The sequence below is a fragment of the Bactrocera oleae genome, chromosome 3 (genome assembly GCF_042242935.1).
Source record: "Bactrocera oleae isolate idBacOlea1 chromosome 3, idBacOlea1, whole genome shotgun sequence".
In the NCBI taxonomy this organism is placed as follows: Eukaryota; Metazoa; Arthropoda; class Insecta; order Diptera; family Tephritidae; genus Bactrocera; species Bactrocera oleae.
In genome coordinates, this window is record NC_091537.1 from 5,332,083 (window position 1) to 5,353,292 (window position 21,210).

At 33.1% G+C, this 21,210-nt stretch overlaps 1 protein-coding gene across 2 annotated transcripts in view; it reads left to right on the forward strand.

The window, feature by feature from the left end:
* Window positions 1-20,347, forward strand: part of net — a 40,873-nt gene extending 20,526 nt beyond the window's left edge. The window contains exons 1-2 of one of the 2 annotated variants that reach the window (XM_070107322.1): window positions 12,680-12,763; window positions 17,625-20,347. In XM_070107322.1, coding sequence (XP_069963423.1) covers window positions 12,733-12,763; window positions 17,625-18,793 — 1,200 coding nt within the window. In that variant the 5' untranslated portion in view covers window positions 12,680-12,732 and the 3' untranslated portion in view covers window positions 18,794-20,347. Of the gene's footprint in view, window positions 1-12,679; window positions 12,764-17,624 lie in introns of those variants that run through there. The other variant, XM_036358673.2, reaches the window with a different exon arrangement.
* Window positions 20,348-21,210: the final 863 nt, after the last annotated feature.

A 21,210-nucleotide genomic window follows, 5' to 3' on the forward strand; every position in this document is an offset into this window, starting at 1 on the left:
AACCGACGGTTAGATTTTTGAAGCGATGGTTAAGTGTAACAGTTAATGCTAGAAGTACAAGCGAACTGACCGTTAATACTATATTGAACTTTATATGCAAAAGCTTAAAGTCTAAATTGGGCTTATGCCTAGCTAAAGTGCACTTTAAAGTGCCGGTTAAAATTAAATGTGGTGTTAAAACGATAGGTAGTAGTATTTTTAAAATTAAGCTTGTTAATATTAAAATTAAGTGTACGATAAAGTAGTGGTTAAAATTTAACTGAAGGTTAAGTTAAAGATTGAATGCCAAATATGACTGGCTCAATTCGCGTTGAAATTAACTAATAAATTAAAAGTCATAAATAATAAAAGGTCAAAAATATGTAAAGTTCAGATTAAAATTTAACTGAAAGTTAAAGTAGGAGTTAAAGCTGAAATTTAAATTAAAGTTTGAATTAAAATTCAACTGAAGGTGAATACTAATAGCAAATGTTGTGACTAAATACCAGTTGCTATATAAAGTTGACGTTGAATATATAGTTAACTAAAGAAGTGATTAAGTATAAAATTAAAACTAAAATTAAAATTAAAGTAAAAATAAACATCTCTAGAATTTATGCCATACCCAAACAAATCTCAAACAAGAAAATTTCGATATGTTCTGCTATTTGCTAGATTAATATGCAACACAACAACAAGTAATGCCGAAAAAACATTACTGTATAAAATAATAATTTCGCTACTACTCCTACTGTCAGCTCTTGACGTACTTAACTTAGCTTGACAGTCTGCAATGGTAATAAAAACCGAAAAATATGAAAATATCTGACAGCCACCGAAACGCTCGTGCTCATGCATCATTGGCGCTGAATGGCTGATGAGAATAATGACGCTCCAGTAACTGGCGTTTAGCTTGTTGGCTGGCAGCCTCGGGCGCATTGCTAGCGAAGTGACACCACATAGACCAGACCGCGGGACGTCGAAAGGGTGGACGGTTAAACAAAATGAAAAAAAAGAAACATACAAAAAGACACAGCAGGAAATACAATATGGAAATAGATAAAACAGAAACTGGAAAAAACAAACTACTTGCTACTTTGTTGCACAGCTGGTGGTGGCTACAAGCAGCTTTTATGTTGGCTTTTATGGGGTTGTTGCAAGTAGCACGCAGCGTCGGCGAAGTGTTGCTGCAGTTTGGCATTGGATTGCGTGTATGCGTGGTGAGGCGGCGGGCGCGTGCAGCTGATGCGCGCATCAATTTAAGCTCTACAATAACAATAACAACAAACGCTATGACAAACATCATTTGTTATGGCAATGCAACTTGAAAGCGGAGCGGAGTTGAGTTGATTTGAGGGTTTTGCGTTGGCGTTAGACACCGTGTTAGCGACAGCAGCCAGCCGTTGCCAGGCAATCTGAGTAGCTGGCAGGGGGATGATCGGCGGCCGTTCACAGGGGAAATAGCATTAAGTGTTTTGCGGTGCAACGGCCGCCACCGCCAGCGCACACCACCACCGAAGAGAGCGTCAAATAATTTTTCAGATTACACAAAGCATCAAGCGCCGCAATTTGCGTACAACGGAGAAGCAACAACACAAACAACTATTCATAAATACTATATATTCAGTTAGCTATCAGTGGTTGAGTGGGTTTACTGCCTTTATTGTCATGGATAGTGATATTTAGAATATCATATTTTATTTTTTGGTTCTTTGGGTTTCGTGGCTTTGTGGCTTATTGTTGTTTTTCTGCGTAGTACATGAAGGTTTATGACTTGATTTTGATTGATGCTTTAAATTTCTTTTGTCAAATTGTAATTTTGAAATAAATATAAGAACTGATAGCTTCTTGAAATGACAAAAAAAATATGACAAATTAAAAATAAATAAATAAAAATATAAAAATTTATACAAATAATAAAAAAATAAAATAAAAGATATACTTACAAATAAAAAAACAATTTATTAATGGAGAAAAAATATTCAAAAAAAGTCATACTAGTTCGTAATTTTAAACAAAATATTTAAATACATACATATATGCAAATTAAATGATTAAAAAAACCAAATTATAGATTAATAAAATAGTAATTATAATAAAAAATAATAAAATTTTTTAAAACAAAGAAAATCACAAAGCCAAGATTTTTGCAAACATATTTTTCGAAATCAAAAAATTCTCTAATTTAAAATTCTTGTTTCGAGTCTTAATTTTTTTTTTTGAAAATTTATATATATTTTCTTACAAAACTTAAACTTTTTTTTTTACCAAAACATAAAAAACAAAAAACTTTTAGTTAACAGATAACTTTAAAAGTTTTTAATATTGAAATTTTTTTTTCCAAAACTTTTAAATTTAATTTTTTTTTGATTTATTTGGAAGGATTTTTTTTTTTAATGTTTGCAACAAAATTTTAACTTTGGGAAGGCTTTGAAAAAAATGTTAATTTAGGAGAGAAAAATATGTTTAATTTTAGATTTTTTTTATTTAGAAAAATTCCTTTTTTTAGCAATTTTTAAATTTAGATAGTTTTTTGTTTAATTTGAAGAAAAGGTATTTTTATTAAAAAAAAAATGTTTTCGAAGAAAAAAATTTAATAAAAAAATATATGTTTTCGAAAAAAAAAAATTAATATAGAAAAAATTATTATCTGTTTTTAATTTATAATTTTTTTCTCAACCTTCCCAAAGTTAAAAGTTTGTTGCAAACATTAACAAAAATTTCTTTCCAAATAAATCAAAAAAAAAATTTTATGAAAAAAAATTTCAAATCTAAAAACTTAAAAAAAAAACCAAATTATGTAATGTAAAAATAAAAAAATTATTTATACTTCCAAATTTGAAAACAAAACTTCTAATATTAAAAAAAAAATCTTAAAAGTGAAAAAATTCTAAAATTAAAAAAAAAATACTATTTATTGTTTCAAAATAAAAAAAGGATTACATAAATTGTTTGTTTTGAATAGAATTACGCTCCTTAACATCACATTTACTTTGCCTCACCTTTTTCGAAAGCAGTTTTAATAAATTTCAAGCTTGCCACAAATAAAATGTTAATCGGACAACTGAAAACGTTTAATTGGCTGAAAATCTGAAAGAATTCCAGTAAATCATTGCCAAAACAACAACAACAAACTTAGTACAGATATCTTAGCGATAGAATGACAATAGTGCGCTATTAAAAGCAAGTAAGCAAGCAAAAATGGCTAAAGCACATTTGCAACACAATGACGGGCAGCAAGTATACTTATGCTACAAACAGATGTACAAAAGTTGCAAAGTATAGAGAAGTCAAACAAATTAAAATCGTAAAACTAGATAATGCAACAGACAGACGGACAGACAGATTTCAAACTGTCTGCAAATCGGCACATTTGATAGATGAATGTTGCAGGCCGACTGGCATGCGTTTGCAAATGGTTGCATGGTGCATGTGGCAGCAACAGCAGAGTAGCACGTGACGCTGCAACGCAGCATGTAAATAGCAGACAATCACTGGTAGCCACAAAATATAAAGAAAAAAATTACAACAACAATAGCTGTAGCAACAACAACAAAGCAAAGTGAAGCAGTCAACATATATTACATGCAATACCCATAATTACCAGCCCGAAGTTGAAATGTGAGCTGCTTGTTGCATGCCACCGACCAATCGACCGACCCACCATAACATTACCATGTGTGCCACAAATAAAATCTTAACGCTGTGGAATGTTTCCATATTCCAATATGGTGCAGCACAGAAAAATGCCAAGCAATGGCCAAACAAAAGCGCCTAGCGACAGCAGCTGCTGCCTGCTGCAACACAATGGTGCAACAACAAATGCAAGAGTGGAAAATAAAAATTGCAACGCATGCCACGGTCAACAGTCACACAGTTTAACAGAGGCAAAAGTGGGCAAGCAAGCAGGCAAGCAAATGCAATGATTATAAAAGCAACAACAACAAAAACACAAACAATTGCTGCTGGCATACTGCACTTTGCATTGCACATTGTTGCAGCAACGCTATTGTTGCATGCTTAAGTGGCATGCGTCCAACTGAGTGAGCCTGCTGGTGCATGCCACCGACGAGCTTGCAGCACTGCGTGTGTGTGTGTGTGTGTAAATGGCGGCTAAGTAGGTGAGGCAGCTTCAAATTAAGCGCTCAGGCGCCAACTGGCTTGCCACAAATCGGCATTGCCGGCGCGCATATACTCATTTGCCGCTTTTGCTACGCATATTGCACGCCACATTTGGTGGCTGGCCAGCCAAGCGTGCAGCGCTTCAATCGTATCCGTTTACAAGGTGAAGTCGACGCGTTGCGGCAGCCAGTTGGCAGCGATAATAAACGATCGCGCCATAAATGATCGACACGATCGCGATTGATATGCCCTTATAGGAGTATAGGGTCGCTTCTGCACATCGTGTGTGTTTGTGTGTTGGGTTATGCGAAGAAAATTCCAATAATTGCGCTTTGTGGCCATAATTGTGCAAAGGTTCACTGTGCGTCGTCTCGCGGCGAATTCTCGCTATTTGCTCAAGTGTTAAAAATAAATTACGAAGCACTTGTGGTTCGGCGTTCAAGCTCCATTTTTGTAGAAGGGCATTTTTGAAATTTTTGTGAGATTTCATAAAACAGTTTTCATTGAAGAGCGGTTCAGCGGTTAAGCGAGTTTGCGACTCTGTGCCAAATACCCATATAAATCAAGAGAGCACTAAGGTCCAATCGATCGAGCTGATGATCAGAGAGTGTGAGAGAAGAGAGAGAGAGAGAGAAAAACACAGAGAGTGAAAAGAAAATGAGCGAAGAGAGCGACAGAAAAAGAAGAGTTACTGTGAGTGTGTCAGAGAGAGAAAGTGCCTCCCTTCTTCGATTTCGACTTGATATTTCGACTGGTTCTGAAATTCAGGTTATCAAAAGGTGTATCAAAGCAAGAAAACTAGTGTTTAGCGTTAATACCAATTGGACAATGATACTTGATTTATTTTGCCTTGAGTTTATGGAGCTTAACTTGGTTCCAGCTTGATCAACGATACGTTCTAATCTCCCTCGAATTATTCTTAAATTGAGGTTTCTTGAAATGAACAAGAATCTTGAAATTTAAACGGATTTGTGAAGAAAGACCATTGAAAATAGTATCAACCGCTTGTAAAACTTAAAGATAGTTGATCTAAAATTTGGTTTTATGTAAATGGGCTCTTTAGGGTGAACGCGCTTGGTAAAACCGGTGAAAATACGGATAAGAAGCGATCTTTTGAGCTTACTAGAAATTTCTGCTAACATAGAGTTAGTTCTTTGTTAGAAAAATCTTAGCTATTTTGCTAGTCTCTAATATTCTTACATGCGAATATCGGAATCCAGCTGAGAAATCCTACCTAAACGAATAATTAACTTGACTACATCTTCATTATAGATTATATATGTAGATCTATTTTGCACCCATTAGTCTATCAGTTCGATCTCCTCACTATTCGAAAGCTTATGTTTTCTAGAAATAAAGCTTATTATTTTTATAAATTATCAGTTTAAAACTTGCACTTTTTTGCCTCCATATACAACAGGTCGCCTCGCTTCAGAGGGTAGACATTCTACAAATCGTTGATAATTCTGAAAACAAAAACAAACATTTAAACTTCACCCACAAGCCTGTTAACTGCATGGGCACATATGTAATTAGAAAATTAGGCTAACACACGTGTAACCCATATTAGCTATAATATTATTTCAAACCATTTGCTACCTCACCCTCCTCCCGCCCTTCGCTACTTCTAACTTTTTCGCACAATTTGCTGATTGAACTGCAATCAATTAGTTGCTGTATGCGAAAAATGTCTAGCAAATTGAAAAAACATGTCACACAACAACAAAAACAATAGGAAATGCAATGAAATCGCGCACTATGGCAACAATAACAATAACTACAACAACTATTGTAAATATTACAATAGCAAATGAGTAAAACAAAGGCAATAAAAAACGCAAGCAAGAAAAACAAACAAATTGCTTTTTTAACTGCAAACTAAGTAGTTGGAACAACAACAACGCGGCGATCAGAACAATTGCATGTGGCTGAATAATTAAGTAGACGAATAGTGATGGAAAACATGTGTTGTACTGCTAATCATATATACATATATTTATATATACCTATATTCGTATATATGCGTGTGTATGTATGTTTTTTTTTGATATGTGTATGTGTTGTTGCTACAAAAATTAATTGCAAGCGCCGCACATAATTAAGATTCGTTAAGTCTGTATTGCGTACAAGGAGAAGATGCGTACAAACATATGCAACAACAACAACAACAGCTATGAAGATAGCGTAATGAATGCACTAGCGCAATTGACAATCGAAGGCTGACGCCGGCCGCTAGTAGAGATGTTGCACGGCATTTGATGGATGTGTACGCGTATATGTGTGTGTGTGTGTGTGTCTGCTTTCATAAATATACACATGTTTTATGCATTGCAGCGAAGCGGGACTTTGACGAGCAGCAGACGTAAACATGACGACCATGTTTTTATTAAAAATGCATAGATGCAAATGTATGTATGTCTGTGCGCCGTAATATATGCAAGGGTAATGAACAAGGCGATAAAAAATTGATTGCTGCAGTGAACAAACATATCATACAATACATATATGTAAAGTTAAAGGGAGGTTGGTGGGGTTGATGGTTAAAAAAATATATATATATATATATTAATAATAATAAGTTACAAATATAATGATATATAATATATAAAAAATAATAATATAATAAATAATAATATAAAACAAATCAATAAAAAAATTAAAAAATTTAATTTTAAACAAAATTAAAAAAAAAATACAAATAAAAAATTTAAAAAAATGCAAGTGAAAATTAAAATTTTATAAAAATCACAAAAAAAACATCTAAAATAATAGAATATGGTATATATTCTGAAATGAAATGAAAAAGTAAAAATAGCAACAAAATAGAAATTTATTTGGTATTTCTGCTAAGAAAAGGTACACATTAAAAAATTGTATAAAAATATATTTATGTATGTATACATAGTATGTAACAAAAATAACGCGCCTAAAAATAAGAAAAAAATATTTATTTTAATATTGAAAATTTTGTATAAAAATATTTTACAAAATTATTTTGTTGAAATGTTGCCTTTTTTAATATTTTTTTTAGTTATTTCATAACTAATTTTTATTTCTTGTATGCAATATTTGGATAATATGGAAGTGAATTTGAATGAATTTGAATTTTTTAAATATTATTATTTATTTAAAATTTTTATTTTCATTTTTTATTTTCTTCTTTTGCGGATTTTTGTAAACAAAAAATTATTTATATTTGTTTTACAAATGTTTAAATTTATTTTAATATTTTTTTTTGGCAAATTTTGATGCTATGGCTATTTGTTTTTGTTATCGTGGCCCAAAACACGTAAAATAATATATTAATATAAATATTTATTTTATTATTATACACACTCTTCTATTAAGAAAGCACTCAAAATTTAAAAATTTAGTAATTAAAATAAAAGTTTTCACACAATCAATTGCTTTCTTACAACGCCGCATGACATATGTATAGACTACAATTGGCGCCGGCAGCATTGACAACCGACTGTTAACATACCCAAACTAAAATCAGCAAAAACAACAACAATAAAGCACCAAATATACCAAAAAAAAAAACAACAATAAGCTGTGGCAATATGTAAATAAGCAAACTGTAAGCAATCAAAAGGCAAAAACACGCCACAAAAACTCAAAGAAAAATATTTCCAAACACATACATACATGCATATGTATCTACACATGTTTTCGCTTTGCTTGTGTGCATATGCACACACTAATAACCGCCTGCGTCAACAAATCCGCCAAACAGATCAATCATAAAACCATATTTTCTGGCGGACTTGCCAAAATAAAGCGCTTGAGAATAAAAGAAAGGTATGCAAATAGTCGACAAGCAAAATAAATTAAAAAATAATAAATATAAAAAATAAAAGAAATGGAAAACACACGCAAAATGCCAAAGTGGCGCAGCAAACCAAAAATAAAAAATTTCAAAATTAATTTTTTTGTTAAACGAAAATTCAAATAACGGGAAATAAATTGCAAAAATTGTTGCAAAAATAAAACATTTTAGTAGTCTACCTTCAGCCACAAGCGAAAGTGAAATTCTGTAGCGGATTTGCACATCTGTTCCGAAGAGCGGCGGTCAGCAGCCGCAGTGAAGGATGAAGGCTAAATCTGATGGCCGTGCGGCTTAAGTTGCAAAAATATCTGAACAGAAAAAATCAAACAGTGTTCGACAGCTGTAGCAACAACACAGCAGCAATAGGTAGGAAGAAAAAACAACAACAACAATAAATGAATTAAAATAACAACTCCATCAACAAATGTCAGCGTGTTGTAGCAACAGAAGGATGTTGGCAGACTTTGATTGAATAACAGGCAAATAAGACGCAACAAAGATGTTGAATGTATGGACGCAAGCGAACACGCAATTGATGGTCGGTGGTTATGTCGAATTGACTGACGGTCTATTTAAATATTTAACTGTCTGTCTATTTGTCTGCTTGCATATGGCTGATTTGAGATGTTGAATGCTGTGGCTTTGACTCTAACCAACTTCTCTACTAGTTTAAAGTTGTTTAGATTGAAAAGCTTGGAATAATTGAATTATATTTATTATTACTTGCAATTCAATCTACATTCATAAAAATAAATATAATTTTCTGGTATTATTTAAAAGAAATACCTAAATTTTTTTTTTTTTTAATTTTAAATAATTTTATAAATTTTTTATGATATTTAAATGATATATGATATTAAAATTTTTTTTTTGAATTTTATAATTTTATATTTTTTTTTTATTAATTTTATATTTTTTTTTATTAATTTTTAAATTAAAAAATTCGTAAAATTTTCGAAAAAAAATTTGAAAAATAACTCTAATTTTTTGATATTTTATATCGAAAAAAAATGTATTAAAGAAAAAATGTTTTTATTATATTTATAATATTATTATTTAGTAAACAATTGTGTGGTATTATTAAAACCATGCATTAAATATTTTGAAGAGTTCGAAAATAAAGCTCAGTTGCTCCCATTGCCACACTACTATTATCGACACACAAAATTTTATCAGCGTTCCACTCTTTAGCTCTAAACCTCAAAAACAACCAGATTTTACCATTTTTTATTTTTTTTCGAAATTTTCCGAACAGCCGCCAGCAGCAGCAATAAAACGTGCTGCTTAACGCCATTTTAACATTTTATGTATGTAAATATGTACGCATATGTTGCAAGCACACTTTATCGTTGTAAAATGAGTCAGGAAGCAGTGGCGCTCAAGTGTCGAACCAGTCAAAAGTGGTGAGGCAGGTTGCAACGCTCAAGGGCTAAGCAAGAAGTGTGCAAAAAACCAGTAAAAAGGTGTACGAGTCTTATGTTGTTGCTTAATATAAAATTTTAGTTATGTGTTGTGTGCATGTATGTGTGTTTTTGTTGCTTTTTGGGATGGTTGCGCGCATCATGTGCAACAGTTGGCGATAGAGATCGCTAAAAGGGGTCACGTTTCGTCGTCGTGGCCATAATTTATGAGTGCGCTGATTTTCGAAACGAATCTCACAGTAAAGTAAAAAATGTAAAAATAAAATAATATATATAAAACAACAATAAAAAGGTAGCAGACGTCAAGAGGCTAAAATGAGATATGGAACACATTCAAGAAAAAAAGTAATAATAAAAAAATAAAAATAAACCAAAAAATATTAAAAAAAAATAAAAAAATTAAAATAATAATAAAAAAAAATATTACAAACACATAGAATATTAAAAAATTTAAGGCCAGCAGTCCTGTATTTCGAGAATTTTTGTTTAGGAAATCAAGGCATAAAAATGTATCAGCTTATCACAACGACACAATCACGCTACCAACGGCATAAAAACAAGTGTAATAAATTTCCGAAAAATTTAATTTCTCCAACAAAAAAAAAGAAAAAAAAATATGTTCACATGCGAGAGGCTTAAGGAAGAAATTCGACGGATCTTAAGCAGCAACGCAGCTAAATACAATGCCTTCAGTTTTAGCGGCGTTTAAAGGAAATCTGAAATAAAGCGTGAAAACACCTGTAAAGGATAAAGTCACTCCACAAAAGAAACAAAAAATATCTAAAAAAAAAAAAAAAATTAAAAAAACAATTTTTTTTTTAATAAGAAACCAAACCTACACAGTGAAAAAATCAGATTTGAAGGGAGGGAAGCAACAAAAAAATACACTGATTTTCAGAGAACACCTCAGCGGTAAATAAAAAATGTGAAAGTAACTGCTGGTGTCACACCAATCAAAAAATAAAAATAAAAATATAAAAAAATATAACACAAAAAAATAACGTTGAAAAACAATATAAAAAAAAATTAAAAAAAAGTATTTATGAAAAAATGAAGAAAATAAGAAATCACAGTAAATGAAAAAGGTGCACAAAAAAAAAATAATAATTACACAATATGCGTCGCGATGCAAGATTTTTTTTTACATTTTTTCAAAGAATCAAAATTATACGCGTTAATGCATACTAAAAGGAATGAGCAACCCCCAAGTGAATAACTCACACATATGCATATACATATATATGCCTTTGTATTTAGCTGTATGTGCGTCTGTTCAAAACAATAACAATAACCAAATGGTAGAAAGATCTACAATCAAAGTAAAAAGTACATGCGGACTGCAGCACATTTTCAAAGGAATCTCCACCGTTCATGCAACAAAAATTTTCACACAAACAAGAAAGCAACAACAAAGCGCGCTGGCAGGAAAATCCGACGACCTTAAACTAATAGGGGGGAAAAACTGTATTTTTCACTTGGAAATTTCACATATGCAACGCTGCTTGCCTACAGATGTGCCCAAATACGAGTGTGTATGTATGTGCAACCATATGTGGCACGATAACAAAGACTTGTATGTGTGTATAACAAGTGAACAGCTTTGCTGACCCTTGAAACATATGTGCGACTGCATTTACCTGTTGCAACCCGACGCAACTGAAGAATAACTGAAAATTGACCTTTTCACACCCGCTTTTATTTTACGGTAAACTCACACACATACATATATACACAACCATATTAAAAAAAATATATAAAATATATTTCCCTCATTCTTTCTTTATGTCTTCTTATAGCCTCTTAATGCGACAGCTTAAACTTAAGAACATTTTGGGGTACAAGCACTTTTTGTAGGTACTGTAATCCTCGAGGTTTTTATATTTTTTATGAATATAACTGGAATATATAATAAAAACCAATTCTACTTGAAAAAAAAAATTGTTCTTTGCAGTCGCAAAATGTTTGAGGCTTAGAAATATTCAGTAACAGTTTTTAGGTTAAAATCTCTAAATAAAAATAATAAAAATTTTTTGTTCAAAATATTAAAAAATATTTCTGTATAAATAGTTCTTTGAGCGCTATTCATTTGAACTGATGACATACTTGTATTATGAAATTGAAGTTTACAGCTAAAGAATTATAGCTGACAAATGACAAAGGCAGATGACAGCTGAAATATTATTTTTATTTATTAGAAATGGAGTGAAATGGGCGAACAGAAAAAAGAAAGAGAAATGGCCAAGGACAAAGGAAAAGAAAGAATGGGATAATAGAGCAAGCAATCAACTCTCTCTCATAAATGACAACTTGAACTGTCAGCATAAGAAACAAATTGTTTATTCGTTGTCATTGTCAGCAGTCACTTGTCAAATGTAACTGTCAGCACTGGGCGAAAATTGTTGATTTGTCAAATAGCGACATAAATAAACTTAAAAGTTGTGAGGTTAAAAAGTTAAAATTTTGAAATATATTTTTTTTTTTTTTTTTTTTTTTTTTAATAAAAATATTCGATAAATTAATAAATCACTTACCGAAAAAAAGTATGATGACGTTGCAAATAATTACAAACACACTGAAAACCCAAAAAAAAACGCATTATTTGCCAACATTTTTTTTTCCATAAAGATTTACATAATTTAAATATTTGCGTTTACTCCCGCACAATACGGTTTATAGTATATACAGCTATGTGCTGCGTGTAGCGATAATCTTCGTTTTTAGAAAAAATCAGCAGCGTCTTGCTGTTATTTTTACTTTTCAGCGTGAGACTTTTAGTCACAACAGCGGCGATTTTTAGTGATTTTCCCTTGCGCATTGACTTCGCCAATAGGTTATCAGCGCAAGTGGCATTCGCACTCATGCACGAAGTATTTTGCCTGTCATATGGTGGCGGCAATGCCAGATTAGTGAAATGGATTCGGACGCACGTTCCTGACGTGACTGATAAAGCCGAGTAATATTTCACGTATTTTATACTTTATTTATTTCGATTAATTTTTTTTTCTATTTTATTTTCCGCTTCAAGGGACATGTGTTGCAATTATGAATAAACAAATGAATATAATAGCTAATTATTTAGAATTTCGCTTATCAGTCGGTGGCGTTGTTGACGTTCACTATTATGAATGAATGAATTGTAGTGAATGCTGAACGGATGCTGTGAGTACGTTAAACGAGCTGCGGCGAGCCATTTGAGTGTGTGGAGCAAGTGTGAAAGTGCTAAGTGCAGGGAAAAAAATCATTAAAATCTTTTGATGAATTTTAAGTGCTCGTAAAAAATTGGAAAAGAGAAGAAATCGAATTTTTTCTAGTAATTATAATCAACTATTTGAATATTGAAATTCTATATGCAAATGTCGTCATATTGTGCAATATTTATTTATGTTTCATAACAGCATGTATAAAACTATTTGTAAGTATGTACATATAAATGAAGACATAAATGTGCGCATTATACTTAATTTAAGAAAATAAATATTATGTTTACAGGCTTTAGCGCGCTGTTGTTAAGGGAATGCTTTTAGGACTAACTAAATCTTTATAACTAGCAGAAAATATTGCGCGTTTTGTATTTATAAATAGTCATAAATGGAATAGTAATGAAAATTATTTTTAATTTTCATGATCAGATGCATTAGCAGTATTAAAATATATGCTTCATTGGTTAAAACGTTTAAAATTCATTAAAAACATCTAAAAACTGTCGTTTCATGCGTTTTACATATTTTACTGCAAAATATTTCGAACCGGTTCGTACCGGTTGAAACGGTTATTGCACAAATTTGGCAGTTATTTCAAAATAATAATAATAGTATTCAAAAATATTTGAAATTTTCATTAGCAGATGCATTAGTAACAGCAAAATATACTCTTAACTGACTAAAACAATAAAAAATTGTTTACTAACACGTCACAACTGCCAGATTATGCATTTTACCCTAAAGAAACTGTTAGTTGGCAGCTGTTACAAAATAATTGCAAAAAAAAGAAGTGCAAAGTAATAAAAAAATTTTACAAATAAAGCAAGAAATCACAATTCAGCTAAAACTTTTATTATTAGAATTAAATGCATGATATTGTTGTTTGGCAAGTAAAAGTGTGAATTTAATTTATTAAAACAATTAAAAATATAATACAAATAATCAGATTTTGTTATACGAAGCATTTAACGTGTTGTTTTTTTTTAAACAAATTGTGAACCGGTTCGAACCGGTTGAAACAGTTTTTATGTAACTTTGACAAAATCTATTAAAAATACAAAAAATATTTAATTAAAGATAAGCGACGAAATTTTAAGGCATACATTTTTGGTCTCGCAATTTTCGAAACATGTGAAATATTCAAAAGTCAGTTTAACAAGTTAAATAATTTCGTGGAATATTTTTGTTTCTTTTTAATTACACTTAATGGCGAAAATTTTGCGAATTTTTTTTTGTTAATTTTTAATTAATTTGGTGTTTTGGGTCAAAATAATAACGTTAAACAAGGCACACACACACACACATACAAACGCCCAGTGTACGCAACTGTTTTCGCTGGTTTTATTACATTTTAACACATGCATTCACACACATACATACATATGTACATATGTGCACATATATATACAACGTTCAGCAAAACAGCTTTGCAATAAAAATATAAACAAACAAAAAATCCCGCAAATGAGTCTGTCGACAAGCGCCGCGATACAAATTAAAACAGTTGCATATTAATAATATTATTTAAAACGATTACAATTAAGTGAAGCACGGTACTAGGCGTCAGGCAGCACCGCAACACCAAAGCGCTGTGAGTCGAAGGTTGGATGGGCTCAAACCAGAACACACCCAGAGTCCCCAGTGGCGGCTAAGGGGGATTTCATATATAATTATTGATTGATTGATTGATGCAATCTGCAGCTAATTATTGGAATTTATTGCAGTAAACAGCGTAAATATGGCGCACAAATGTTCTAGATTAAAACCGTAATTAAAACAACAACGTGCCACTTGCAGAAGTAAGCAGCGAGCAAAGTGTTGCAGTGAAGTAATTCGTGGAAACACGACAATTTTAATATGCATATGTGTTTACATATGTATGTTAATATATGTGCCACACACACATACGTATACTGACACACACATACGCATGCGCTGCTATATATATGCCTGGCAGTCGTCTGTCGGCGACTACTTTCGATCGACGAGTCACGGCCTTTTGCTCATTGCCTCAATTTACGTTGCGATTTGCCGGTCTTGTGTGATTTTTGCTGTTGTTGTGCATTCAGGTCGTATTGGTTTTGCATAAATTGTGACGCATGCGTCAGCGCATTTGCGTTTTATTGATTCGCTAATAAATATTCAACCTTTAAAATTTTAATTCTGAAGCATGTGTTAAGTGTGCGCTGATTAGCGGCTCAGCATACTGACACACTGCTGGTGGTGGATCGTTGCGTGCAATGTGCGCTAAGCCTGTTTGCCAGGCTGGTTTTAAAATTTTGCGGTTTGTGATTTTTTGGCAGTTTCGTTTCCTTTCACATATGTATATGAATTTTAAAGCACAATAAACATTAGTTTTAAGCTAAATTTTTTATAAAAATAAAATTTTTGGAGTAAAATATGCTTTTGCATGCCAAAATAGTGAAAATTCTACGAAACGGTTTGAACCGGTTGAAACGGTTATGAAACGGTTTATAATTTTTTGCTCACATAACGCATTAATAGAGCGATATGTGTTGAAATAGTAAGAAAAATTACTGATTTGTAAGCATTTGATTACAAATAAAATAGCCTTTGAAGCAAATTTAGCTAAAAACGTTATATATAATATATACACTTTTAACAAGTTAATTACTCAACAAGCGTTAATTTTACTTATGTATGAATGCTACAATTAGCAAAAAATAATAAAGAGACAAGCGCAGCACAAAAAGAGCGAGCAACGCCCCTCGGTTGGATATCATGGGGTACAGCTGGCAGTTAAATGGCGCTCACAAATTTAACAAGTTACACCTGTTCCTTCAACATTGTATTTACATATGCATTTAAAGCCAAAATATGTATAAACCCATCACCGTGACCCTAGCAGTTTCATTAATAAGCTTTCAGTTTGGTATTTTTCTTATTGTTGTACTTCTAAAGTGAATAAAATATTTTTGAACTGCAAAAAATTTGCATACTAAACACATTATCCTTAATTGCGAATGGGCCGCTGGTGGAGACTACATAAAATATATGTGTATATGTAAACGTTGCGTGGAGTTGAGCGAGTTCACATACACATACATGTATTCGAAGTGAAGTGCTTGAGAACGTTTTTAAAAAAGTGACCGAGTAGGACAAAAACATATGTTTTTTGAGAATTTTTTTGCACCTTGCAAACCTGCCTTCGAGCACTTTCAGTTGTGGGATTCCACGAATTTATATCTTTTTTTTTTGTGTGGAGGTTGTTGGCTTTCGAGTGGTGAACTTGAAAACTGAACGCTGCCATTATATACGAACATATACTGATTTGTGACGGCGGCTGTTCGAGTTAAAAAAAAGCTGGAAAACAAAAAATTTTTATTTTTGCTAGAATCAGGTTTATATATTGATAACAGGGTCTGTTTTCAGTTGAGAATACGTATATTACATTAAAAAAAATTTACTTATCATATTTGGACTTTTGTAACATCAATTTCGTAAAAAAAAAATCAAACCGTTTAAATCGGTTATGAAACGGTTTTTGTTGTTTTGAAATTTTACCTCATCTAGTGCTGAAAATTTTATAAATAAAAGGAAATTGCGCTAAAACAAATATTGGTGGGGTTAAAAAATATGCATCATTTTTATATAAGGTAGTCACACCGTAATTAAAAGTCCGAGTAGCGTTTTTTCATTAATTTCGCGAAAAATAAGCGAACCGGTTGAATCGGTTATGAAACGGTTTTTGCTGGTTCATAATTGTTTTGTAACTAGCAGCTGCAAAAGGCTGAAATAATTAAAAATTACGCCAAACTATATTCGTATATAGATAATTATCGCTAAAATACCATGTAATATTGATATATTTAATTTATTTTGTAATTTTTTCATGCTACATTCATATTTATCAAAGCTTTTAGTAGTAAACAGTTCTAATTTAGCCGAATTACGAATTTCATTGCGAATTGGATTTTTTAAATTTAATTACAATATTTCAAAGCCGGTTCAAACCATAAATAGTTTCAAAAATTTTAAATTTTTTGCTGACTTTCAACGGAAATGTGACTTGTACTGTCTAGATTTTGATTTCGTTTAACTCTACACCGCCATAACGGAAATTATTTTGACCATCATGACAGGCGCTGCTCTAAAGTGAGAGTGACGGAAATGACAACCCACAATTTCCTGCCAGTTTAGCTCATTTATGTAAATATAAAAAAACTGACTTTTGACTTAATTGAAAAAAAAAAAAAACAATAATAATTATATCTAGTTGTATCAACAAACTTCTTGCACAAACTGGTTTCATAAGTGTAATTACTTTTATTATGTAATTATATTTTATAATCAAATATATCTATTACAATAAAAAATTTCAATAAATTATCCGCACAAAGCGTACCACTTGCCGCTCGGTCTGAATTGTAAATGAGCCGTCAACTGCTAAACTCGAACGTTTAACAGCACGTTAAATAACGCATTAATTTTTTGTTTGCCGCCGACACCTCGCCAGCACAGCGCTACCAAGCAGAAACTGTTAATGGCTCATTGCGCCTGTTTAATAGACGAATCGCCAGCGGGACTTAAGTAGTTATAGCTTTGAGTCACGGCCAAGCCCTGAAAGCGCAGACGTCAACGCGTCGAATCAGCAAACGCGTTCGGCTAGTTTTAAAACGTATAATTTATTGCTTGAGATTTTGAATTTGTATGCGTTTTGTATTTTTATTTTTGGGTGCCGCCAGCTGCGCGCCGATTAACTTGTATTGTTGTCATACGAAAAATAAACACCGCAGATTAACGGCGCATGGCGTGCTTTGATAATAATGTGTGCGCAGACGCGTAGGCGGCGCAAACTTGTTTGAGACGGAATAATTTCCATTGTTTATTTCTATTTGATTGAAGGCAGTTTCACTATTTCTTGCTTTTGATTTTTGGCTTTTGTTGTCTGATGAACAACAAAATAATTAAGTTATGCAAATTGCTGTCGAAGAAACTGTGCGAGTCCACTTTATTAGCGTTTAGTAATTTATTACTTGCATTTAAGTTTTAGAAAACAATACTTTGAGTTTACTAATTTTTCTCTTCTCCACTTCTTTTCCTCCTTAACAGGTTCACCCAATTCCAACGATCGCGATGCTGGCTTCTGTTCCGGCAGTTCTGAGGGCGGCGACGATCTCGACCGCATGGAGCATGCACGTCTCGAAAGCAGCAGTCCCACCAGTCCCACCGATGTGACAACAGAGACCTCTGAGGACTCGGTTGAAGTCAAAGTCACGCCAATTGCGCTCGTGCGCAATAAACGTAAAAGTTCGGAACCTTCCAAAGTGGTGGATGCTTGCGCGACGTCTGTTACGGCGGGTGCGCATGCGCCTGCACTCGCCACGGCGCCATTGAAGAAACGCATACGTTATACCTCGACGACAGATTCCGCAGTGGTGTTGACACCGCCAGCGCTTGCGACACCACCACCGCACGGCATCTGGGATCCTAGTCAAGTGTTACCTCATGAATTGATGCCAAATCCAGCGCAAGTGTTCGTGCGACATCCGGGCGCAACAACACTGCATCGCATACCCGCCACCACCGTCGAAGAGCAATTGGAGCCGCTAGCGCTAGTTGCGAAGAAACCAACAACCACAAATAGTGTTAAGCTTGAGAGCGAACAAGCGCATGTATATACGCACGCGGCCACCAGCGCTGAATCAACGCCGTCCGTTTATGTACCGAAAAAGCAACAGGCAACCGCAAATAGTCAACTAAAGTTCCATGCTAACAATGAGTTTGTACCGCTAGCGTTAACGACGAGCGCGCATCACTTAAGCGCTGCGCGGGACGAGCACGCGCTACAACAACATGTGGCCGCTAGTACTAATGGCAGCGCGTTGCAATACAATAAACCCGGCAGTGCAGCGGATGAGATGCCTAGCGGTAGCGGCGGCAGTAATGGTAGCGGTAGCGCGCGTCCGCAACAACGGAACTACAAGAATATGACACGCGAAAGACGTATAGAGGCGAATGCGCGCGAACGCACGCGCGTGCATACTATTTCCGCCGCTTATGAGACGCTGCGACGCGCTGTGCCATCCTATTCGAATGCGCAGAAACTATCAAAGCTTTCGGTATTGCGGATCGCCTGTTCCTACATTTTAACGCTAAGCCGCATGGCTGGTCAGGATTACAGCGCTGATGGTTCTGAGCCATCACTGGCAGATTGCTTCGATGCCGTCACCGAAACAATACAGACTGAAGGCAAGATCAGAAAGAAGAAGGACGAATAAGCGCTAAGAGATAAAGTGAAAGCTAGATAGCAAGCAGGTTTCAATAGTGCGTTTAGCACATAAGACTTAATTTTTAGACTTCCTGATTTTCCTACTGAGCAATTAAGTAAAACAAAAAACAAACACATTTAAATTATTGTGACTGAAGCTTTTAAGCACTGACGCTTAAAAGCGTTCGAAGCTTTTGCGTGTGCGAAGTGAAAGCTCAACTGTGTGAGCAAGTGTAATAAAGCTTTAAAAGCGTTGATATGGCTTACAAAAAACGATCAGTTAATACTAGTATGGCATGCGTTCAATGAAAGCTCAAACTATTTGATATTAACTAAGTAATAATTATTTTGATAAGTATGTGTATGATGTGATGACGCTTTCGGCAATGAGAAATTGTACAAAAAAGTGGGTAAAAATTTAAGAAAATTGTTTATAAATTTATTTGTATGCAAGAAAAAGAAGTACAGAGTGACGTAGGAGACAGAATAGTATTAAATATGGTTTGACAAAGAAAAGTAACATGAAATAAATAAAGGAAAAAAAAAAAAAACAGTACAAAAAATGTAGAGGTGAACTAAAGCAAGCGAAAAGCGCAAAATATTTTGTGCGGCATAACGGTTTTGAGTTTTCGAGAAGACAAACAAATTATAAGAAGTGTTGAAATGATGATAAAAAATTTTAAATTCTTAAATTTTATTATATAATATGTAAAAAAAGACTAATTTGAATAAAATCTTCAACATTTTCCAATAAATAAAGTACCGTAACAACAGCATTTCGCTTGCTTTTTACGAAAATAAAAGTAATATCGCTCAATTACCGCCAAGACAATAATTGTAAATTAACGGTAAATATTTGAAAAAATAAAACTAATTTTAAAATTTTTTACAACAACAAATGGCAGTTGTTTATTGCTACAACACACTCGAATGACAATAACTATATTATCAAAATAAAAATACTAAAAAAAATTTCAAAACATTTTCTCCATAAAGTTTTCAAAAGCTCCTACATATTTATAAAATTTCAACTCTACTCTCTATTATACTATATAGCAACAATGGATCTTTCGCTCTTGTACAAATTAATGTAATTGTTGCATGCAACCACTACACGTATGTTCACTACTACATATATATTATATATAAATAGATCTAAAGATATTTATGTCGAGCTAGCTACACTAAATGCAAATATATATATTATATAACTTTTATGTATGTACCATAAAGTTAAATTTATGAAAAAAATACGATTGCTACTTTTTTGTGAAAATAAGCTGCAAAGTAATTTTACTCTAATAATTAATATATTTAATATTTAACTGTAATCTCATTGTTTTTAGTCTCTAAGTTGAAGTGCCATAAAATGTGTTGAAAGAAGAGAGCAAAACTAAAAAACAAAAACACAAACAACAGCAAAAACAGCAATTACAAGAACTTCAAAAAATTTTGCAAAAAAAAAAATGATAGTTGGGAAAGAAAACAACAACAAAACAAAAACAATGAAAATAAAGTTCAAGGCTACACTTTATGGTGTTTACAAATATTGAAAAATCTAAAATGCTGGTGTCTCATTTTTTAGTTGTGGAAGGGAGGGTAAGTATTTCATGAAACAGGTCACAAGAATAAGAGATAAGCTCTTAAGCAGTTAGAGCTTAAACATAAGAGGCTAAGAATTAAAAAATTTCGAAGGAATGGGTAGAAAATGTACAGAATATTCATTTGAGTTCTATGAAACGCTATAGAATGACTAAAACGACATTGGGAGCGACGTTTGTGTCAAAAAAACTTTAGTGGTCCACATCAGATGACTGGACGTCCAGTGAGAAAGAGACCTTACATTGAATTACCACCCAGATCTCCAGATTTGACTCTTGTGTCTTCTTTTGCAGCGATATTTGTAAAAGAAACTATAGATTAGCCATCCACTTGACGAACTCAAGCTGAACATTCGAAATCCTCGATCCACTGTCTATTGTTTGTGTATACATTTTCTAACAAAAATATGTTCCTTATGTTTTGTGGTTAAGTGCAGTCAGGAGGGTTCATTTTAATTGTTTTAAACCTACAGAGATCCAATGAGTTTCGCGTCTTCAGTAAGGTACGCTTTTTCCTTCTTGTAGGGGTTTTAATCCATCAATGGATTATGCGGTGAGACTAAAAGTCTTGTTAGATGGCAATAGTCGAAGTTGTCCGGAAGAAGACGAGGCAGCATCATTCCGGCACTTATTTCTGTGTTCTTTCGAGACTTAGTTTAAAAAATCTTTAATCTCAAGCCGTTAGCCGTCTAGGCGAACCCACAGGAATCGAAATCAATAACCTCAGCATAATTATGACGAACTTTAGTACTTTATTTATACATAAGGGTTCAAATCCATCTCTACTGAAGAATTCAGTACCATACGGCTTCTGAAATCAATCAAC